The 23,702-nt window shown below is 40.9% G+C and overlaps 2 protein-coding genes across 6 annotated transcripts; both read left to right on the forward strand.

Annotated features, from left to right (window-relative positions):
- The first annotated feature begins 2,795 nt into the window (after positions 1 to 2,795).
- On the forward strand, positions 2,796 to 14,079 carry LOC105058901 (ras-related protein RHN1). Of its 5 annotated transcripts, none has more exons than XM_073249987.1 (8): positions 2,796 to 3,017; positions 3,113 to 3,190; positions 3,286 to 3,453; positions 3,571 to 3,619; positions 3,803 to 3,880; positions 11,460 to 11,524; positions 12,997 to 13,097; positions 13,789 to 14,079. In XM_073249987.1, the coding sequence occupies exons 1-8, from the start codon at positions 2,976 to 2,978 to the stop codon at positions 13,934 to 13,936; spliced, it is 729 nt and encodes a 242-aa protein (XP_073106088.1). In that variant the 5' UTR covers positions 2,796 to 2,975; the 3' UTR covers positions 13,937 to 14,079. The 5 variants fall into 5 exon arrangements, with proteins under 5 accessions (XP_073106088.1, XP_073106092.1, XP_073106089.1 ...); XM_073249991.1 differs by lacking the exon at positions 13,789 to 14,079 and adding an exon at positions 13,203 to 13,661 and having other exon boundaries at positions 2,797 to 3,017; XM_073249988.1 differs by having other exon boundaries at positions 2,800 to 3,017; positions 11,460 to 11,549; positions 13,789 to 13,927.
- A 138-nt stretch (positions 14,080 to 14,217) lies between these two features.
- On the forward strand, positions 14,218 to 22,958 carry LOC105058902 (uncharacterized). The gene is made up of 5 exons (XM_010941971.4): positions 14,218 to 14,947; positions 15,042 to 15,254; positions 22,101 to 22,184; positions 22,293 to 22,418; positions 22,673 to 22,958. Exons 1-5 carry the CDS (start codon positions 14,405 to 14,407, stop codon positions 22,811 to 22,813), a joined length of 1,107 nt encoding a protein of 368 aa, XP_010940273.2. The 5' UTR covers positions 14,218 to 14,404; the 3' UTR covers positions 22,814 to 22,958.
- The last annotated feature ends 744 nt before the right edge of the window (positions 22,959 to 23,702 follow it).

Consider the following 23,702-nt stretch of genomic DNA (forward strand, 5'->3'; position numbering starts at 1 on the left):
AAAGAAAAAAAAAATCCATCAAAAATGGTGTCTAGGGATCATAACTTACGTACGTTCACGTCTCGATTGACAAGTTTACGTGCCAGTATGATGGCTGTTAAGATGTTTGCAAAGAGTGAGTGGAGAGTTAAATCTTAAATGGGTGCAGGGACGGCCGTTACGGAAATAAGGGCCAGTGGGTGGCAGAGGTTTTCCTGCTACCGTTAAAGGTGAGGGATTTATGTTGCCAATTTAGAACCTCGTTATGGTTTGTAGAGAGAGAACGGTTCAATTGGGATGATGGAATGCGAATATATTTCACGCATTTCTTATGGTGGACTCCCGCGTTTGTGTGTATGTAGACTGGAGGCGGCAGAAATGTGTGACTTAAGATTCGACCGATCGGTCCGGCTTAAACTTGAACCGGTTTTTTGCACAAAGGTTCACCTTAGTTGGTGAAAATTTGGTGACTTTAATATTTGGGTGCAAGTCCTACGACAGATCCAAAACAAATTTAGTGTCGTTTAGGTCCATGCCAACCTGGTTCTCGGGTTGCAGAAAAGAGCTGAAGTTGTTGCCCAGAGTCTCAGGCCTGATGCCAACTGTTCCAGGTCTTCAAACACAAAACGTATAATTTTACGTTAAAAAAAAAAAAAGGATGAGAATAAGGGAAATCTGATCGGAAAGCTAGCTTTGAAGGTTGAAGCTTCGATCGAATTTAACCAATTCTATAGAATTCTCTAGAGGATAATGAAGCAAGAGGGTATCATATATAAATTAGTGCAATGATGTTGAACTATAAAACAAGGGGTTAGTAGGAAAAATATGTTAACGTAGCTATTATTTCTATCTAGAATATGTCTAGGCTTTTAGTATTGTGATTGGCTGATCGTACGATAATAATGATGATTCTCCACTTGTTTAATGTCTAGATTACTTTTTTTTTTTTTTTTTCAATTGATCACATTCCGTTAACATGCCCGTCACTAAATTAGTATATTATCCCCAAAACTTTGGAAGGATTGAAAAAAACTCATCATAATTGAACTAGCAATTAGAAGCATAAGTTTCTGATTTTTGTTTTGAAGGAGACTGAACAAACATTGCCTTTAAGATTTAGTGGTATAAACTACTCCATCGCTAACTACATCCACTAAAAGGTCAAGAGTCAAAAGCCTCAGACTTAGGGCTCTTGAACTTTACATTAAGAGTAGGAAAAGGAAGAAACTAATAGATGAGTCAATATTCTTAAAGTAAACATAATGATTAATTTAAAACAATTGGATTGGTTATAGCAAAATTTTATTTTCTTTTTAGGTTCAGATAGTTATTTTATGGCAATGCCAAGAAGCAATTATTCTATTTCTATGCCAAAAGGATAAATGATATAGATGCTTGACTTTATAAAAGTGTAGGATGAAAACGGCCTTGGAAAAAACGCTGCCGCCTCAGCCCTTTTTAGTTGCCTTTTGTCACCTTTGGCATATAAAGCTTATATATATATATATATATTTGTGGTAGACTACCTTTACTTGCAACATATAAAGTAGATACCATAACACGTCAATATTGCACGGCGTGCGCTGGTTACATGCTTTTCAAATCAATGTATACCTTGTTGGCATCACTATTTTCATGGGAATATTCCAAAACAACCCTCATGAAAAAATAAAATTAACACACCTTATATTTTATTGATATAATCCCTTCAATGTGTTTCGAAATGACACAAAGGATTTAACTGTCTCAATGGGTTGTACCATAAGTTGATGCTAATGCATTGCAATAAATGCCTATTTAATAAATACTTTATGTCGATGTTATAATCAAAAATTGCTATATCATCTTTCCGATTTTATATGAAGATAATTAAAAAATAATCAATTCATGACATGTACTATGCATGTGAAATTAGAGATACATAATTTGGAGCTTCATGAATGTGTAATGCATTTTATAACACATCATATCTTCTATAAATATTACTGTAGATGATAGATTACTAATAAAAAATACATCATATGTGCATAATATCTTAATATATTTTTAAATTATCGTGAGTTAAATTTGCTTGTAATAATATTTTGCTTGGTAACCACAAATTCTGAATTTGATTATTGGTTAGTTGCATTTTCAAAAATCTAGATGTAGATATTTATAGTGCAAACAATTTCTCTCTACCAGTCTTGGTATTACTTCTAGATTTAAATATTTATAACACAGCTGATTTCTCTCCGTTAGTCTTCACAGCGGTGTTCAAATCCAAAAGAATTTCTATCAACAATATCTCTTAACCTTAATTTCGATCACCTAAAACTATTTGTTTCTCAATAATTTATAATCCACGGTCTTAGAGAATTTTCGGCCAAGTGCATCATGAAGCATCTGCAATGAAGCAATTCCATTAGCCTAACAAGGGCACCTTCCCTAGTTACTTCTCCCTTTTTTTTTTTTTAGTTGCTTCCCTAGTTACTTTTCAAAGAGACGCCCCGATTTTTAAAAGGTTAAAAAACCTCTGCCATCCATTGCTGCGGTTCATCATTTCCAGCTTCTACGCTTCTCCTCCCTTCATCAGTCACGTGTGTCTCACGTGCCATAAGAAAGCAAGCAAAGCAACCATTTTACCCACCAGCCGGATGATCGATATCAGCACACCTCCGCCCCAAACCACAGAAACAGACCCCCTCTCACTAGCTTGTGGCGAGTGGGGACCACACGATGGTTTCCAAAGGGTGTGTTTCGCGTACGTTGGACACAAGCATGCGTATAATTTATCTAAACAACAAAAACTCGCTCTACGGCGAAAAAGAAATAAATTAAACATCGTCTTTTCGCTGGAAGACCTCAATCGATACGGCAGCAAGAATACTCCTTTCCTTCTCCTCTCCCCTTCCTCCGATCCCGAATCCTTCGTCGTCGTCTTCCCTCTCTCTTCTCTCTCTCCCTCTCTCTATTTCGAACACGAATCCAAAGCCCTTCTCTAGATCGCTTCTCCCATGGCAGCCATCGGCAACAACAACAACATTAATGCCAAGCTCGTGAGTTAACTCCTGCTTCCCCTTCTATCCCCCTCTAAACAGTCGTTCTTTTGCGCTAAATTCCTATCTTGGGTCTTTGATCCGTTTGATTTCAGGTACTACTTGGAGATATGGGCGCCGGCAAGTCGAGTCTTGTTCTTCGATTCGTCAAGGGTCAATTCCTTGAATTCCAGGTCTATGCTCATTCTGTGGGTTCTAGGGTTTCTGTTTGGATGGATATCTGTAGGGGGTTTGAGATTAGGACCGTGGTTTTTGGGTTTAAGTGCAGGAGTCGACGATTGGGGCTGCGTTCTTCTCCCAGACGCTGGCGTTGAATGATGCCACGGTGAAGCTTGAGATTTGGGACACCGCGGGGCAGGAGAGGTATCATAGCTTAGCTCCCATGTACTATAGGGGTGCCGCTGCGGCTGTCATCGTGTATGACATCACCAGCATGGTGAGATCACGGCCGTCCAATCTTAGTTTTTCTCCGCCATTTGTTCCTAAGATTTTTTTTTTTTTTGGGGTTTTGAATAAATTGTTGTTCCTCCCTGAGTTACTTTTTGTGAATCAGGAGTCTTTTGAGCGAGCTAGGAAGTGGGTGCAGGAGCTACAGAAGCAAGGTTAGTGTTGTCCGAAGATCCTCTTTTTATGCTTCCTCCTACCGTTTGGTGGAATCTTTCAAATAGTAGATAAAATTGGTTAAGGCGAATCTTGTAATCGGTAGAATTAAAGCTGGGAGAAGTTTGGATTTATTTATATTATTTGTTGCAAAATTTGTATGCTAACGTGGATACTGGATGCAGGTAATTCAAACATGGTGACAGCTCTAGCAGGCAATAAAGCTGATTTGGAAGATAAGAGGAAGGTGACGGCTGAGGCAAGTCTACTGATTCTCTGGTCTTGATTTGTGTAGTATTTGATGAGATAGTTTAAACAGATGGAAATGTTGGTTTAAGACCATCTTGTGGGGCAGTTGTGATTCATGTTGTTTTCATTGTCTTGGGTATGGTGTTTGTTTTTGATTTTTCTTGGTAACATAAGAATTATATGATGCTATGTATATACTTCTACTCGATATCAGGGGCGGCTCAACATATTTGGAGGCCTAAAGCTAAAAACTAAAATATAATTATTTAATTAAAATTTATATAAATTTTTTATTAAAATTTTATTTTTCTAACTTTTTGATATGCAAAATTTTTAATTAAATTTTTATAATCAAGTTCTCCTAACATTTCTTTTTCAATTGATAATATAGCCAATCTATTTAATCTTTCTTGAGACATTGTTGATCTTAAGTAAGATTTTATTAATTTTAATTTTGAAAAACTTTTTTCTGCCGAAGCAACACTTACTGAAATTGTTAACATTATTCTAAAAGCAATATATGCATTTGGAAAAGAGTCGAGTCGTCTTATATGATTGAATATATCCATTGGACTGTTATCTTCCATTTGTATAATTTTTTTTAAAATTTTTAGCTCTGAAAATAAATCTAAACCATCAATATTAGAGTAGTTATTATATTTTAAAGAACACTCAAGATTAAGACAATATTCTTTCAAATTATCATTATCTAATGACTTCAATTTTTTACCACTAAATAGAAAATCAAAAATATTTTTATATATCTTAAATTGTTCCAATCTATTTTGGAGTGAAAAAATTGCTTGATCTACTATATATAAGAAATAATCAATTCTAAATGATTCTTCAAGAGATTTTGTTATTTCATTATCAACATTCTCATCAAATTGTTTCTTTCTGCGAATGATACACTTATCATGAAATTTAGGTTCTATTCTCATTTCAGATGCAATTTCTTTAGAAGAAATCATAGCGGATGCAAATCCATCTTCTCTATATTTTTCAAAAAAAGAAAGAAGACATTTTAATTGTTCTATAGCAACATCAATATGCATATCTGTTGATTGTAAACTTTTGCTAACTGAGTTAACAGCAAATAATATATCATACCAAATAGTCATGCCCAATAAAAACTCAAAATTTTCAAGCTCATATGTTGCTAAGCAATTAGCTTCACTTTTAGTTTTAGGATCTTCACTAACTTCTGCTAATTCCAATAAAGCATCTCTTATTTGTGGAGCTTGAAATCTTATTGCTTTAATACTTTCAATACGACTTTCTCAACGTGTTTGTGATAATGATTTAAGAGTTAGACCAGAAATATTATCTTGCAAAATTTTTCATCGTTTAGTAGAAGAAGAAAATAGTGAATAGATACGTTGTACCATTCCAAAAAATGATATAGCTTTAGTACAAGAACTAGCCATATCACAAAGTACTAAATTTAGACTATGACAACCACATGGTGTATAAAAGAATCTAGGATTTATATCTAAAAGTCTTTTTTGCACTCCTTACTGTTTGCCCTTTATATTAGATCCATTATCATATCCTTGTCCTCTTAAATTATTAATATCAAGTCCAATATATTTTATTTCATCCATAATGACATCAAAAAGACCTTTTCCAGTTGTATCATCTATTTTTAAGAATTCAAAAAAATATTTCATAATTTTGATTGGACTTGATGAAATATCTACACATCGTAATATAAAAGACATTTGCTCTTGATGACTTGTATCTGGAGTGCAATCAAATATTATTGAAAAATATTTTGCTTCTAAATTTTTTTTAATAATTTTATTTTTAATTTCATTTGCTAACAAATTTATCAATTCATTTTGTACATTATGTCTAAGGTAATGGGTATGAATTTTATCATCTTTAATACTTCGAATATGTTTTTGTATTACCGGATCGAATTCTGCAATCATTTCAATTAGACTTAAAAAATTTTCATTATTTTTTTGATATATCTTTTCATTTTTTTCACGAAAAGCTAAATTATTTTTACCAAGAGTTTTTACTACAGCAAAAATTCTTAATAAGACTTTTTTCCAATGTTCTTCATCTTTATTTATTTGTTCTTGAATACTTTTATCAATTATTTTATTTTTCAATAGTCTCATTTCTAAATCAATCCATGAACACATATTAATAACATGCTCATTACTCATCTCATGACTCTTAAGTTTAGCACTAAGATTTCTCCAATCTCTACTACTAACATTAGCTAGTTTATTTATACTAGAAGTAGAATTAAATAATTTGCAACAAAAACAAAATACTCTGTCTAAGTCTTTTGAATAAACTAGCCATCTTCTTTCATGCTTCTCTTCGTTTGTCAACTTTTGAATATAATGTGTAGTAGAAAAATATCTTGAAAATTCATCTTTAGGAAAATCTATATCATCAATTCTAATTGGACCTTTTTCTACTAATAAATCTCTCAAATTTGTATCAATATTTGTCCATTAACTTGGATCATAAATATTTTTAGGAATGCAATCATTTAAATTAATCGATTGATTCTCTTCACTATGACTTTGAAGATTATCTTGAATCTCTTCGTTGACTTTTTTTGTTCTAATATTTCATTATCATTTAATTCTAAAGGATTATTAACTTGTTCATTTAAAGAACATTCATCAATATTTTTTAATTTATTATTTTTATTACTTGTAAAAAATTTATCGAGAGCTCCTTTTTGAGATTGTATTAAACTTTCAATTCTTTTTTTTTTGAAGCTTTGAATAACCAGATTCATATTTTCGAGTTGATATATTTAAATTCTTATTATGAATTATCAAAAAGATATAACTATTATAATTATTTTATATTTCTTAAATAGCCAATACAAGATCAACAATCAAAATTTTTAATTCAATGAATCAAATATTAAATAAAATAAAGATAATATATAATAATATAATATAAATTTTAAATTAAATAAAAAATAGATAAAGATTAGAATAATAGTACCCGATTGTTCAATGCTGATTGCAAATGAGAATAATAGCATCCGATTGTTGAATGCTGTGTAAAATATGGAGCATCCACTGCAACACTATTCCACAATATTTTTATCAATTGTCTAAATATAATAATATAAAAAAAAAGCAACTCGGGTTAATTTTATAAAGGAAAGAAAATGATCGTTATTAAAAAAAACTTACTGTTGTACCAGATTAATTATCCGCTGTTAATCTGAAAGCTGCCTGCCGCTCGTCGCTCTTTTTGTTTTTTTTGTTTTCTCCCACGCTATCTCCCACCGTCCCACGCTATCTGCCACGTGTTTCTGATTTTTGAAAAAAAAAAAAAATCGATGCCATAGCCCTTTTGTCTTCCACTGCTCTGTGGCTGTGACCGGTCACTGGCCGATCGGCCGTCGGCGACGCCGCGACAGGCGACTTCTCACTCTCGGACCGAGCGAGAAGGGGGGACTTGGGGGCTGCGCAGGCCACAGGGTCCGGCAGGGGCCAGGGAGGGGCCTTCTTCCGGGCTCCGGCTTTCGAGAAACGAAAAGAAATCGTTTCCGGCGAACCGGCGGCCCGCCGGCCCGGTGCACCGAGCGGGGCAGAGGGGGAGTGCCGAAAAACAAAAAAAAATGAAGAAACTTACCGGTGGAGGCCGGGGGGTGGACCGCTCATCGATGGTGTGGTCCGTGTGGACTGTGGAGCCGACGAGCCGTGGTGGTCCTGGACCTCCTCACCTCCTGGTGGTCTTGCCTTGCCGCCTTGCCGGTTGAGGAGGCCTTGCCGGGCCGGAGAGATCGGGACTGGTGGAGCGTGGACTTGGAGGCGGGACTGGGACGTCGGAGGCGGAGACATGGAGGCGGAGGCAGGATCGAGATGCTGGGATGCACCGATGCGGTCACTGATGGAGCGTGGAGGCGGGACCGGGATGCCGGACGGCCGGAGGTGGGATCGGGATGCCGGAATGCGGTCACTGATGGAGCGTGGAGGCGGGACCGGGACGCCGGACGGCCGGAGGCGGAGGCTAGACCGCGATGCCGGGATGCAAGCGAGCGGGGGGCCTCCTGGGGGCGGGGGCCTAAGGCAAGGGTTTCGGTGGCCTTGCCCTTCAGCCACCCCTGCTCGATATGAATGAGATAAGCTTCTCTAGAACTACAATATTTATTTTTTTGAAACAACAATGGGAGATTCGGAGAAGAACTATTTAACTTTGATAACTAACATTCTTGAATGGCATTTAAGATGGTGGTCTTGAGGTCAGTGGTACAAGCAGCCCTCAACTTATGGTGATGATTGGAATGAATCTTGTAGTGCATGACTGTGCTTCGTGCTTTATCTTCCAGTGGGAAAATGATTCTGTAGCTAAATTTCAGTTAACTACTGCTTCCATTACCGAAGGGAAGTTGCTGAAAAGAATCGCCCATGTTACACTAATGTTTCGACATTGACAGATGTAAAGTTAAGCTTTTTTTCAAAAATTAACCACGATCTTTATTTCTGGTGTGCTATCTGAATTAGAATGTCCAACTTTCTAGACTTTATATCCATTGTCACCAATTTGATGTTTCACTATCAAATTAGTAAAATTACAGTGCACCAGTATTCATCATACTTTGATGTAAACTAATGATTATGCCAAGAACCAAAATAGCTGATTTTGTACCATCTCAATCTTTGGCCTGCTAGCTGCATCGATCATTGTCTTGGTAATTCTTAGCTTCCATGGTTGACTTCCTGCTAAAATTGATGTTAAAAATTTCAGAGTTCTTATATGTGTTAGTTCCTTTTTTTGTCTGAATGAATAATTTGTCGATCACTTGGAACTCCTTATTCTCTGCCTTCTATGGTCATGAACATTTTTCCAGATTAGCCCTTTTTTCCTTACTTTTTGGATCTATAATGTATTTATCTCTCTCCTTTGTTCCTCTCTTCTGCAGTCATCTCTCAGTTCACTTCTCTAAAATTTTTCTTATATTTCATTCTTATCTGACGGCAGATGAACCAATCCTCCTTGCTGTTCTCATGTTAAATGTTGATTTTTTTTTTTTTTTTTTGGGTGCATATAATCCATATATGCATACTTTCATCTTACAGTTTGTGTTTTAATATACTCTATCTTTGTTTTTTTTGAGTTTCTGCATTTATTGAGAGTGGCAAACCACATAATGGTAGTTACCAACCATTTTGAAGTTTTAAGGAAAATGTAGTTCAATCATTATGTAGTCTGATTACATGAAAGTTCATTCATTGAATTTGTTGATAGTTTGACACAAGGAAGCCGGAACTAGAACTGGTACATGTGCTAGCCGGCCGGCGATGTGAGCCGATATGTGTCAGTACCGGACCGGATCGGACCGGTGCGAACCGATGCAAGGGAGAAAAAGGGAACCGGAGAGGAGGAAGAGAGAGAGAGAGAGGGGAGGAAAGAAAGAAAAGGAAGCCTCCTGTTTCACGCCTGTGGCACCATAGGCGTCGATTACGCCGTGGGGCGGTCATAGTGGCCGTCCGGGGCGCTTCGGCAACCTCTCTGTTGGCTGCACGCCCCTCTGGTACTGTCGCTCCTCCCTCTCTCTTTCTCTCTCATTTAAACGTCTCGACGGACGATATGGAGCCACAGAGGCCTCCACGGTCCTCTGGCGGTCTCGACAGGCCACCGCCGGCCTCAGGTGGCGTCGTCCCATCTTCCCCTCCCCTCCTTTCTCTCTCCCTTCCTCTCTTTCCCTCTCCCCCATTGGGTGTTTCGATTACCTATCCGAACCGTCCCAGTTTGCCACCAGTATGGCTCAGAACACCCTAAACCATCCAGTTTGGAATGGTTCGGTGAATGGTGGTTTGACATGTAGTTAGGCTGTGGAATTGAGAGTTTCCAATTTGGTCTTTTGTTATCAAGATGGTCCCTTTGTTTATCTTCTCCATTTTTCTTTTTTACCTTTAATCTAATATTCTTACTGTTCTTATAATAGAGTCAGGATAAGAATATCTAACATCCACTAATATTTCCCCCTTGCATATATCTGTATAATGTGGCCTAAGCAGTATTATATCATGTCTTGATGCATGTCTCTGTGTGACTTGTTTAAGGCTTTTAAGCATCTTGTTATTGTAAGAGCAGCAAACATGGTGGGCTGACCAAAACCTGAACCAATTTCATTATCAGTTTCACCTCAGCCTTCTAATTGGATATGTCCTTTTGGCATCAGACTGAGACCTGTTTCAGTACATATCGGATTTGAACATACATTACCTAATTGTTTAAGCAGGTGATGTCAAGGACACCTTGATAACCTGTTGCATCTTTGCACACGCACACAAACTTGTCAGTGTGTGTGTTCACATGTGTGCATTGTGTGTGTAGGTGGGATCTTCGGAGCTTAAGTTGGGAAAGGGAAAAATTCATAGTTCATCAATAGTACAGAGAATGTCAGGATATTGTCTTAATGAAGAAAACTAGCAGAGCTAGAAATGCAAATGATAATGAGGGAAACAATTGAATAGATGAGTCAAAATCAATAATAAAAAGGAGAGTCAGCAAAATATAGGGGATGCTTGGTAGTCAGGTTTTACTAAACATTTTTACACAAAAACTTGGAGATAAGTTATAATAATAGGTTCCCCCTGTTTTCCAGAAAACCAGTTGTACATAAAATCAAGTCTAATGTTCATTTGATTTTATATGGCTCACAGACATCCAAACAGCCTATTAGGATAACTTATTTGTTCTATATGATCAATTTTTGTTAATTTATGAATTGTTTGAAATGTTCTCATGAAAATATCTAAATAATCTTTTACAACTTGGATCAACAAGGACATAAAACTTACATGAAAATTATTAATAATTTAAGAATCTGATTACAATAAATAGAAATTTATGAGTTTTACTGACAATGGCATTTCAGAGTGCATAAGATTTAGCAATAATGTTTAAGTAATTATTATTTTAATATTACTGGTTCTTCAATCATATATTTTCTGTAGTTCTCATGTATCTTTTTGTCAAGGTTTTCTGTTTGTTTTCTGTGACACTTGTTGCTCATTGGGCCTTCAAGTGTACTCAGAAGAATAAATTATGAAGTACTTGTTCCCATTGCAGTGCCAGATAAAATGACCTTTGCCCTAAGAATATGTGTTGATACCATTAGTTATAGGTGGTTTCTTTAGTCTTTTAGCAACTACTGACTGGATAGGTGGTTGCTTACACAGTTATGAATATATGTCGAGTACATCAGTCTATTCATTCAACTTGGTTATTCTTAGCCTTTTTATGAATAAATGTAGGCTTATTTATGGACATGAAATCTAGGATATCATCTGGCACATCTGCTTTGGCCTTAGTGGTGGATAACTTTGGTGGAATTTCCCTGCGTTTCACATGGCAGAAACAAGTACTACTGAAATTTTGGTCCTTGGAATTGGTTCTTATTATCTGTGGGGTTTCAGTTAGCACAAGAATGTGCAGCAGTACATGTTTTTGATTCCCTACTATTTGCAGAACGCAAATTATGACTGTACCTCGTAGAGATGATATATTAGTGTGTGTTTAGTTCCCTTATTTGTTGTCATCAGAATTTATGGAGACTCATTTCTAATTGCTGATGATGCCTGATGTTACAGGAAGGACGCACATATGCTGAGGAGAATGGCCTCTTCTTTATGGAAACCTCTGCTAAAACTGCAATAAATGTGAATGACATATTCTACGAAATTGGTGAGAATGTTAATTCTCCATTTGTTATATTCAGAATAAGGATTTTGTCATTTGTAAATTTTACAAATATTTTTATAATTTATGGAGATGCACATTCATTAGGTGATTAACTGATTCTGATGTTGCTTTTATCATGGGACATGTTCCTTGCTCTTGCTTATTTAGGCGGTTGATTGTCACTCCATTGCTTTCTTTTGGATGGTGCAGTAACTTGCAGGTGTCCCATAGTTAAAGGTTAATATGCATCTTTCTTCCCTGAAAGAATATTAACCATAGGGACCACAAATGACACTTATAATTGGTCATGCCAGGCCAATGGCTTACTGATGGTACTGCCTTAGCTGCCACTTAAGGATTCTGCATATGTAGAACCATACCTTGGAAGGAATTTTATATGCAAGGCCCTTAATGGATTTGAGAATTGTTAACAGTCACATTAGCTTTTGCCATGATCATGTTATAGGTTTTAGTTAATGAGTTATTTGCTCACACAGAGAGCAGTAATTTTAATTAACTTGGTGATTTGATTGAACTTAGTGATTTTCATTGAGTTGAAGGAAAACTTCTACGGCGGCACCCACCAATGCTGCCTTTATCACCTTCCTCCTTGTCATCCTTCTCCTAGAGTGATTTCATTATGAGTTGAAGTGAAACTTTTACAGTGGCACCCACCGATGCTTCCTTTATCACCTTCTTCAAATAATTTCATTATGAGCCGAAGGGAAACCAATGGCACCACTGGTGCTGCCTTTATCACCTCCTCCTCCTCCTCCTCTTCCTCCATCACCTTCATTAATAACAATTACTTGATGCAGCTTGTGCTAGTCTTTGTACAGAGTAATGCTTTGGAGAGCCTGTTTTATGCACATCAAAGTTTCTCTATGCCATGTGTCACAAGGGCATTGCTGTGGCAAGTAGGATTTGTTGCCAAATGCAGGGGTGGCTAATTATTACCGTTCCCAGACTGCACCGCTATACTAGTGGGATTGGCAAAGCTTGTTTGTCTTTGTTTCTGTCTCTATATAGACACACCATAAGATGATAATAGATTTGTGTTCATGTTGCTGAACGTCATAAAATACTCTTGTCCTGCCTGTAAAGGATGTTAATAGATACGTATCAGTTACAATCTGGAAAGGAAACAGAGCACTCTGTTCTGAGTTCTTTTTTTTTTGTTTTTTTTAGAAAAGAAAATTGGTCAATATCATTGGAATTTACCTTGTCTGGTGCTGATTAAATGACTAACCAACATCTGTTGAATCTACCTTAGGCTATCACTGCTGTTTTTATTCTGTTCCCTGAATTTATTGGTTGCATCACTGCTGGTTAATGTGCTTGCTGTTTAATGGCCCTTTTGATTGGTCAAATTCTGCACTGGTAACTTTGTTCATTTTCTCACAAATCACTAACTCTTAGTTCCTTTTTTTTTTTTTTTGGTTGCACGCAGCAAGACATTTACCCCGTGCTCTGCCAGCTCAGAATCCAACAGGAATGGTTCTTGCAGACAGACCTGCTGAGCGATCGCAGACTTCATCATGCTGTGCTTAGGTATTGACTTGCAAAGTTAACAGGTTCCAGATAATTTCACAAGCAAAATTAAAGGAGATAAGATTGGTTTGTGAGGATCTCTGTCTCATATATAAGAACCAACAGGTATACTGTATGGATGCCCAACTAACCTGAATCTTCTGCCAAAATGAGATTTGCAAAGCAGAGAGGCAAAGAGGATAGGGAGAATGAGTGGAGATGCACAATGACACCCTACCCTGTTATTCTTGAGATGAAGAAGATCAATGAAAATGTGACTTGACATCTTGGGGTTGTTGGTTCATAGCCTGTCTGATCCCTATGATTTGTACATCGTCTATCCTCATCTCCTTTTCCCTTCCCACCTGAACAGGAGATATGCCTGAATTTTATTCTTTCGCATTGAAACAGCTGGTACATGGAAGTTGTGAATGAGTCTCCAAAATAAATCAACTCCAGCATGTTTTCACCATAATTTTCAGCAGAACCAGGATATGCTGATTAAATTGAATGCAATTTAGGTTGCACTGTATGATTATTTACCTTAAACATCTTCAACTGCCCCGTATCTATAATTATTTTCAACCGCGAGTCCAGTGTTTTTTTTTTTTTTTTTTTTTTTTTTGTTGAGTAATATAGTTATTCTTGAGTTGAATGAACTTTTTGTTTCTTTTATGTTATTTCAACTTTGAGGTAATCTATAACTACACAGATTGTTGAAGGTGAAACGAAACCGTCGGTCGCTTTTGCAAGTGCAAGACAATGAGCACAACGAGTTGAAGATATTGATCTGTCCTGCCACCAGCATTCGGGGAGGCTGTAATTCCTGTTTCATATTCTCCTTTTTCTGGGTTTTGTAAATGAGCAATATCATGTTTGCTTCACCCAAAGCCTCGATACGAGATCGACGAATTTGTGTAAACAGCACTCTTTAAACTATGTTGGTTTTTCTTTGATATGTGCTTGGAGAAGTGAATAAAAATATTGAACCAATTGCATTTAAGTTTGACTATAGGACCAGGATGCATTCGAGAACGCGCCCCTCTCCTTTCTCAGTGATTTTCGCACTGCTGGCGTTGGTATTTGATGGCATGACCAACATCCCTCAACCATGTAGTTTTGTGGATGCATGGGGAAGTATGGACACGTAGAATGTTATATCCCACCTGATCTGGACTGATTTACGAGCGTGAGATATGTAGAATTTTTGTTGGACGCACGTTTGCATGATGAGAGACACCCATTAACCGGAAAGGTTTCATGTGGTTCCTACTTCCTAAGCTCGTCTCTTCACGTCGCCGGTGGGGTTCACGCGGTTCCGAATCGTGATGCACAATTCAAAATCCGACGAGTTCTATGCTAGCCTGCGCCTTCAGCGCATGTCGCCATCACGAACCGGTATTTGCCGTGTATGCATCGGTGGTGGTCCCCGCCCCTCTTCCATTCGAAATCGATCCCCCCAACGGCTAGTACCCTCAGCCCATTTAAAACCTCTCTCTCATCCTCTTTCCGACAGGAAAAAAACCCTTCCCCCTTCGATTTCTCTTGTCTCGCTTCTCTCGGTCCCTCATAGGGCCTTTCGCCCCGTTCCTCAATTTTTTAGGGTTTCCAAGGTTCCCAACTTCTTGACTGCAGCCAAATCTTTAGGATTTCTAGGGTTCATACGTTTTCTTGGCCAAGAGACCATGGATCCAGAGACCGACGAGTACATCCGTGAATCCATTGAGAACTCGCTCGGCCTCCCAATCTCCGACAAGAACCTACGCCTCAAGCTCCTAGCTTCCGAAGACGCCCGCCACCGCCTCCAAGATCAGATCTTCGTCCTCGAGGAGCGCCTGAAGGAGGCCGAGAAGCGTGTGGAGCAATATAAGGTTAGGGTTCTTTGATCTTTTGCGCCTTTTTCTTGTTCCTGGGTTTCTAGGGTTTGGTTTTTTTATGGGGAAGTTTTGATTTCGTTTTGGGTAGGCCGAGGCTACCATGAATGCCCAGGGGTTGAGGAGGTGCATCGAGGAGAAGGAGATTGTAGCGTCGGGATATAATGATTTGGTGAATCACTGCGCCAAGTTGGAGAAGGAGTGCTCGCTGTATGAACGGGATCTTGAGAGGGTCATGGAATCTTGCGATGAATTGGCCAAGGAGAATGATGAGCTTCGGTCAAGGTTGCAGGACGACACTTCTGTAAGTATAGATTCTGTTCGTTTCTTTTTCTCCTGTACATATATTTCGTATTTTTGTAAATCAAAATAGGGGAACATTTCCCGAATCCTGACATTTTAATGCTTATTTTGACCAAAAATGCTGAGAATTTGTAGTTGAGAAATAGAATTAACAGAATTGTGGGGACAAGAAGGCAGTAACCTTTGTTCTTTTGACATCAAATAAAAATCTTGTTAACGGGAGAGGTATTTTCGGATTTTACTGTCTTTTTCATTACTCTAATATCCTTATAGGTGGCTCCTTATGGGGAAAAAAATGTTGTTTTTTGGAGTAACATGCAACAACACTGAGTCGAATGTTATGATGCCACTGTAAATAAACTTATTTAATGAGTATGTTAGAGAAAATTTGTGGCATCATCTGTTTTAGTTAATCAGCTAATAAGCATTGAGTAGATTTCTTAGATATCTTACCTATTATAAAAGCAGTTGTGGCAATTTTAGGTCACAAGGCAAGAAAATAGAAACTAAAGTTGTATTATGAAAGTTATATATATTCACACGTTGTAGTTTACTATTTCTATAGGAGGAACCATGCGTCTTTGCTTTTAACTGTAAGGTTGTTTGAGAAACTTGGATAACTAGAAAGTAGAACAAAAAATAGGGAAGAAAGAGAAGGATCTGCTTAGCTAAGCCATGCTATGCAAAAAGCTCTCCTTATGGTACAATTATCTCTATTATTAGATGTACATGGACTCCCAAAAATCTTACCTTTAGGAAATTCTTTTTCTTTTTCTTTTTTTCAAAAGTCCCGTTCCTAGAAGTCTTAGGATCAAAACAGCCCATCAACTTGAAAAGATCTGAAATGGTCAATTGAAAATAACATAAAGTTTTTGAGAGAGAAGACCGGCTTTTTCCATGTTAGTGATGGTTCATATAACCCATTATGGGAATTAGGAGAGTGAGGGGCTACAGAGGCATCCTTTAGCATGAAAAAAGGAAATGCATTTCTCACCTTTTGATTCTGGTTCTTATTTGATTTTGAAATAGTCATAGGTGAATATATTTTCTTGTCTATATAGGCCTCAAGGAACCCTAATTGCTTCAGGAAAACAATCACATCCTCCTGTTCACTCAAGAAAGTTCTATTTGAATTAGAGAGACCCATTAGGTGATTACCTTTATACTTCATATTTTCTTATTCCTCTCTTCGTCATTCTTATATGAAGTAAAGAACTCAAGTAATATATGTTGGGTGGATGTCTGGCCAAGACACCACCTCCCAAGATCCTTTCAGTACCACGCGATGCAGCAGGAAGAAAGAAGAAACAAAACAAAAAGAAAAACAATCAAAATACGTGGATCAGCCACAAAAGGGCTCGCCTCCACGGGGCATGCAAACTTCACTATGAAAAGAAAATTTTACAAGAGGAGACCTCACCCTCAACCCTTGTACACCCAATTCTCTCTCACATGAAGTTCCCCTCACAAAAGCTCTCTCTCTCTTGGAGACCCCCTGAACCCCTGAAGAGCCTGGCGACCGCTGTCCAGGAGCCTCCTGCTCCTTCTCTCACAGCGCCTCACGCCCCTCTCTCCTCTCGGTTCGTACGGCGGCGAGAAAAACCCGAGCACCACCCTTCTGTTCGTTCTCAGGCCTTTTAAAGGCTTAAACAAAGGTTAAAGCATGATTAGAAAGGGATTATGACTCCTTAACAAAGCCAAGAAACCCTCCTGACCGTCGGATCAAGACCGGGAATCACCTGGGCCCTTCGATCGCGCTCCGGTCCACGAAATAGGGCCGTGGATCGCGAGAAACGCGTGGGAATCGCCCACGCGATCCACAGACCGCGCCGTGGACCACCCGGTCCACGGTGGACCGGGGCAAGGGCCAGCAGGCCCGCTGGCCTGGGCCGGCCCGCGCGCGCGGGCCTGGGCCGCGCGCCCGGCCTGGGCCGTGCGCCCGCCTGGGCCGCGCGCCCCGCTGGGCCGCGCGCCCGGCTGGGCTGCGCGCCCGCCTGGGCCGCGGGCCCCCCCGCGTGGGCCTGGGTCGCGCGTCCCACGCCGCCGCTGCCGTCCGCCGCCGGTCGCCGGCGATCCTCCGCCGCCTCGGTTTTCGTGCCATCTTCGAAAGCTCGTATCTTCTCCATCCGAGCTCCGATGATCTTGGTCTCGTTGGACTCCGTTTTTCGTCGCGAACCTCGCTGTGGGCTGAATCTCGAGGCGTCAAATCCTAACAATCTCCACCTCGACTCGATATTCGGCCTCCTCCAAACTCCGAGAGCTTCTGGATCTCCTCGCCCCCATGCCCTGGAGTAATCGCCTGCTGATCATGGATGGGCAAACATGGGAGTCGAGCCAGGCTGCTCGATCCCATCTCCGTCGTATGCTGTGCTCCTCCTGACCTGAGACCTGCTCGGGGCATCATCCTGCGGCAATAGGAATCTTACCTTGCGACGTCGCCTCTCGTCCTCCCGAGTCTCCTGTCTCGTGCCCGATCCGCCTCCTGGAGCTCCACCTCGCTCTGGGCTCCGCCTGGCTCCCGATGCTCCACCTCGCACTGGGCTCCCTGCCAGGTAATAATGTCCTCTGCTCCCCTTCTTCCCCTCCAGCACAATTCTATCGCCGCGTAGCACCCTCAGGATTTCTCCACCAGCTACCGTCCTGTAGCCTCTCGAATCCAGTCTGCTAAGTGAGATAAGATTCCGCCTGAAATCGGGTATGTATCGGACCTCCCCCAATCTCCTCACTGCACCGTCATGTGTCCTCCAGCTGACCGTCCCAATGCCTCTGATCGCACAGCTCGATCCATCCGGCAGATATACAGTGCCCTCACTGTTTTCCAGGGAGTCAAGCTGCTCCTCTCTACAACATACATGATAGGGGCATGCAGAATCTAATATCCACTACTGGGAAGAAGTAGATACCTCGTCAGATATCTCCAGGACATCTCCATCTGAATCGCTGCCGGCCGTCGCTACAGCAGCCACCGTCCGATTTTTCAGTTGAGGGCAATCTCTGGCTAGATGCCCCAACTCCTCACACCGGTAACACCTGGTTTTGCTCAAGTCCCTCCTGGACTTAGACCGCCCTCGATGCGATCTCCTGTCGCTCCGTCTACCGCCTCCTGCTCCTCCAGAAGCCACCAAAGCTGAGCTATCGCCACTTGAGCTCGAAGCTGGGTTCTCCCTCCTGAGAACATCGTTCTAGAGTATCGCCGCGGTGACCTCGTCCATCTTGATAGTACTCTTCCCCACTAGAAGAGCAGTCACCAAGGACTCGTACGAAGAAGGAAGCGACGCCAGCAAAACCAGCGCCCTGGTCTTCTCCTCAACATTCTCACCAACGCTGAGAAGGTCGGTGAGGATCTTCTGGAAGTGGCTCAGATGCTCCTGCACGCTCTGTCCCTCAGTCATCCGCAGTTGGTAAAACTGCCTCCAGAGGAAAAGAGTGTTGGTGAGAGACTTCGCCATGTACAACTCCTCGAGCTTCGACCACAGCACCGTCGGGGAAGTCTCGCTCAGCACATGGATCACCACCTCATCCGCCAGGTACATGCGGATGGTACTCACCGCCTGCATCTGTAGCCGTTTCCAATCCCGCACCTCCATGGTGGTCGGTTTCTCATCGCACAAGAGAGCTTCGATCAACCCCTGTTGGATGAGCACGTCCTTCACCCTTACCTGCCACAAGGAGAAATTACTCTTACCATCAAACTTGTTGATCTCCATCCTGATTGTTCCTGTTTTCTCCATCTTCAGTCTTGCTCACCACCACTGCAATCTGCGTCCTTGTACCGCCTTGCTCTGATACCACTTGTTGGGTGGATGTCTGGCCAAGACACCACCTCCCAAGATCCTTTCAGTACCACGCGATGCAGCAGGAAGAAAGAAGAAACAAAACAAAAGGAAAAACAATCAAAATACGTGGATCAGCCACAAAAGGGCTCGCCTCCACGGGGCATGCAAACTTCACTATGAAAAGAAAATTTTACAAGAGGAGACCTCACCCTCAACCCTTGTACACCCAATTCTCTCTCACATGAAGTTCCCCTCATAAAAGCTCTCTCTCTCTTGGAGACCCCCTGAACCCCTGAAGAGCCTGGCGACCGCTGTCCAGGAGCCTCCTGCTCCTTCTCTCACAGCGCCTCACGCCCCTCTCTCCTCTCGGTTCGTACGGCGGCGAGAAAAACCCGAGCACCACCCTTCTGTTCGTTCTCAGGCCTTTTAAAGGCTTAAACAAAGGTTAAAGCATGATTAGAAAGGGATTATGACTCCTTAACAAAGCCAAGAAACCCTCCTGACCGTCGGATCAAGACCGGGAATCACCTGGGCCCTCCGATCGCGCTCCGGTCCACGAAATAGGGCCGTGGACCGCGAGAAACGCGTGGGAATCGCCCACGCGGTCCACAGACCGCGCCGTGGACCACCCGGTCCACGGTGGACCGGGGCAAGGGCCAGCAGGCCCGCTGGCCTGGGCCGGCCCGCGCGCGCGGGCCTGGGCCGCGCCTGCGCGCGGGCCTGCGCGCCCGCGCGCGCCTGGGCCGTGCGCCCGCCTGGGCCGCGCGCCCCGCTGGGCTGCGGGCCCCCCCGCGTGGGCCTGGGTCGCGCGTCCCACGCGCCGCTGCCGTCCACCGCCGGTCGCCGGCGATCCTCCGCCGCCTCGGTTTTCGTGCCATCTTCGAAAGCTCGTATCTTCTCCATCCGAGCTCCGATTCAGGTGATCTTGGTCTCGTTGGACTCCGTTTTTCGCCGCGAACCTCACTGTGGGCTCAATGTGGGCTGAATCTCGAGGCGTCAAATCCTAACAATATAAAATAAGTGTTACACTGCATCTTGTTATTCTACATGCAGAATTTATTACTGAAAGCCTGGTAATATTTATGAACTCCATAAGCCGAGACATGAAATATTCACACCATAGGACGTGAGGTGCATAATGTTGATTCTGAATGTTTATTTTGTAAAGGTTTTTAAGAGAATAAGAAGCATTTTGTAATATTCTAAGATTTTAAATTGATTTGAAGATGATTGTGTCACTGTTGATCAGTGCATGCTGTCTATGAAATGGGAATTTGCATTCTATGTGATCGTGGAAGCTCATTTGAGTTTAAACCATAAGTTGCCTGAATCAATTTGGAAATATAAGGGACTTAAGATGCATGTTTCCTTAGCTTGTGGATATTGAGTGGTCATAAGGATAGAAGCTTGGTCATGGTTTTGATTTTGGAGAGCATTAAATGCTAGAATATGTGATTTGAGGTCAACATAGATATTCTCACAATATTATGCAGAAATTCTTTTGAGGTGAAATTTATAAATCTTTGTAAGGCACTTGTATAATTGGCTTATATCTTTTTTTCTTTTTTTTTTTTGGGGGGGGGGGGGGGGGGGCGTATAAAGGCCATTAGAAAGGATGATTTTTTATGCCAAAGCAGACCCTTATGGACTCGATATGTTTATGATATTCTGGCTTCATTCTTAGTGCTGAGCTAGCTAATTGGCTGCTTGAGCATCAGTCTAGGATTCCCTGAAGATGCTGAGGAATACAACTGAATAAGCAGGCCTATGCAGTAGTCTCTTTCTAATTGCCCGCAGGCTAACTAGATGCTTATATGGCCACCTGTGTTAACAGTTATTTCAACAATTATCAGATTTGAAAATTTGTAGTGTAATGAGGTGAGAGCCTATTACTTGTGTAAGCAATCTGATCTTTTTTCGTTGGTTTGTATACTTAATAATTTTTTCTTACATGTTTGTGATATTGTTGATATAATGAATCTGGAAACCTTCCTGGCATTGGCCATCAAATAAGAAATTTATGTCCAGGTTCTTTTTCATCTATTTTAAACCATTTTTGGATTATAAAGATAAACCTTTGAGCTGACTCTTCGCCATGCATCATGGAGCTACATCGGTTTTCCTGTACTTATGCTTGTGAATGAGTTATATTTAAAGGCAAATTTGTCAGTATGCTTATTTTAGGTGCTTTTCTTTGTCATTGACTAGCAAATTAATTATCTCAGTGCTTCTTATCAGCTTTTTAGAATTGGAAAACCATGTCTAGTTTCTCAAATTGCCACTCTAAAGTCATTGTAGTACTCTTGCAATACACATTTGAGGGTAGTAGTATATTGGTTTTCTTGAACTCATACTTATGTGAAAGTGATTTTTCTATCTCCCTGAATTCTGATTAACTAGTGCAACACATATTTGACATTTTATGCTAGGCTATTAGATGGCCAATATGTTATGGCTATGTTTCCCTTCCCTTATTCATCCTATTGTTTCTTCATAGCATATCATATTTTCCAAGACTTTTTGAAAAATAATGGTTATTGACTTATTTCTATTTCCAGTTTTACATGATATTTTACTCTAATGAGCTGGCTATGGTGATCTGGTAGCTTGATCCCTAGCCTGAAATTGGCTAATTGAAACTTGAGGAACTAAGTTTTACTGGTTCTTGTGGCTACTGTTGCTAATAAGCTAAATACAACTTCTGTGGTTGCTATAAGAGATTGTGTATCTATGCTGAGTTTGTATGGAAAATGGCACTTCTCTGAATCCTTAACTAGTAACTAGGGGGTTCCATTTGACCTTGTTCTTGGTTTGCAAAGGAATGTATTCTTGAACAACATTAGAGATGATCTTACATACTCTCTTATGCTTGTTATTGTTTTTAATTACTGTAGTTCACTTTTTTTGGTGTCATCTCCATGTTTCTTCTCTGTTCCTGTTCTTCTGACTATGAGATATATCATCCTGTCTTGTCCATGTTCCCGAAGTCCTATCTTTCTTCTGCTTCCCATTTTAGCTGTATACTAACTCGTATTCTGATATTATTTTGGAAAATGCTGCATGCTCTCTAGATAATGGCATTAGCTGCTGAAGTCGAATCCTTGAAAAAGGACAAGGAAAACCTGAGGATTAATCTCCATAGAGCTGAAGAAGAGGTATGGTTATGGAAATTCATTTCTAACCAGGGAAAACCATTATGGATGAAATATATGGGAGGGCAAGGCTTTCTTTAAATGATTGTATCCTATTACATTTTATATAAGGTCAAGGTACTGTTCGAAGAAAATAAAATGCTGGATGAAGAGAACAAGAGGCTGCTTGGGCTGTTAAAGAGAGAACGGCATCACCATGGATCTGACAGCAAACGCTCTGCCAGTGCTTCTGCTAAAGTGAGAAGAAAACTCAATCCCATTTTCTTTCAAGTTTTGACTAGTTATCTGAATTATGAATTTTCTTTTAACAGTTCATACCAAACTACTACTAATTCATACAGGAAATTAGGGATAAGAGAAATAATAGGGAAGCACTTGTAATCCCGACATGGCAAAGATTGACTGCTGTTCCTTATCCATATATTTTCCTTATATTTCACTTCAGTTCATTTTTTGGAATCATGTGTTTATCAGATCCACTTTTTGTGTAGGGAAAGCGTAAATCAAGTCAGAAGGACTGCAGCCCACTGGGACGGTCGATTGATTTCAATGCTGCAGATTCATCAAGACAGCCATTATCCCCTCTGCATCAGAACTCTCCTGATTGTAAAATGCATAAGCATAAGAAGTAAAATGGTGTGTGATCCTCATTACGCTGATCTGGAATGGTTCCTACTGCTGATTGCCTGCTATTTTTTTCTTAGTTATTTACCCGAACTTACTAATGTTGTACAAAGCATTATGTAGTTAAATTTAGAAATTTGTTTCGAGTGATAATTGTTACTTTTTTCACCACCTTATTTTTGACACGATTGCTGAGAGCAATGCTTTCTGGTTTATATTTAACTAAACAAAACCAAATGCAAAGTTTTTGGTTATTCTGGTAGAGCGAGCTCCTGGTGCCTCGCCCTCAGTTTCTGGCAATCCAGATGTCTCCTTCCAAATGTTCCGTTTTAGTACTATACGTGGAACAAGATGGTTGTAGTTAGAGTAAGAGATCAATAGTGTGCGCACTACGGCGACAAATGTAGAGAGGATGATGTACTTATAGTAGGGGGGATTACCCCGATTATTTATTATCATAAAATATTTGCTAGATTTTATGTACAACTAGGATGTGATCGGGGCGTTTCACAGGCGCTGCAGGCGGAGCCGTGGGGGTAGGGCGCGGCGGCCGGCTGAGCCGCAGGGGGGGAGGGGCAAGCACGGTCGGTGGAGCTACAGGGGCAGGGGCGGCGACCAGCACAGCCGTCGTGGAGGGGGTGGCGGGCGGGGTAAGCCACGGTCGATGGAGCCACGTGGTGGAGGGGGCGGGTTTTTTTTTTTTTTTTTTCTTGTGGACCACACGGTCTCTATCGATCATGCTTCTTCCCCACCCCTTACGCGGTTCATGGAAAAAAAAAGAGCCCCCGCCGCCCTGCCGCGCCCCGCAGCTGCATCTCCGCCGGCTGCGCCTCACCACCTGCGGGAGATTGGAAGGGGGAGCCCGACGTCGGTGGGGATCGGGAGGAGAGCGACGGC

This window comes from Elaeis guineensis, chromosome 16 (genome assembly GCF_000442705.2).
Source record: "Elaeis guineensis isolate ETL-2024a chromosome 16, EG11, whole genome shotgun sequence".
In the NCBI taxonomy this organism is placed as follows: Eukaryota; Viridiplantae; Streptophyta; class Magnoliopsida; order Arecales; family Arecaceae; genus Elaeis; species Elaeis guineensis.

Coding starts and splice junctions, on each gene's coding strand:
- LOC105058901 (XM_073249987.1), top strand. CDS start 2,976: ATGGCAGCCATCGGCAACAACAACAACATTAATGCCAAGCTC. Junction 3,018..3,112: donor ACAACATTAATGCCAAGCTC/GTGAGTTAACTC, acceptor GTTTGATTTCAG/GTACTACTTGGAGATATGGG. Junction 3,191..3,285: donor GTCAATTCCTTGAATTCCAG/GTCTATGCTCAT, acceptor GTTTAAGTGCAG/GAGTCGACGATTGGGGCTGC.
- LOC105058902 (XM_010941971.4), top strand. CDS start 14,405: ATGCACAATTCAAAATCCGACGAGTTCTATGCTAGCCTGCGCCTTCAG. Junction 14,948..15,041: donor AGCGTGTGGAGCAATATAAG/GTTAGGGTTCTT, acceptor CGTTTTGGGTAG/GCCGAGGCTACCATGAATGC. Junction 15,255..22,100: donor GGTTGCAGGACGACACTTCT/GTAAGTATAGAT, acceptor CATGCTCTCTAG/ATAATGGCATTAGCTGCTGA.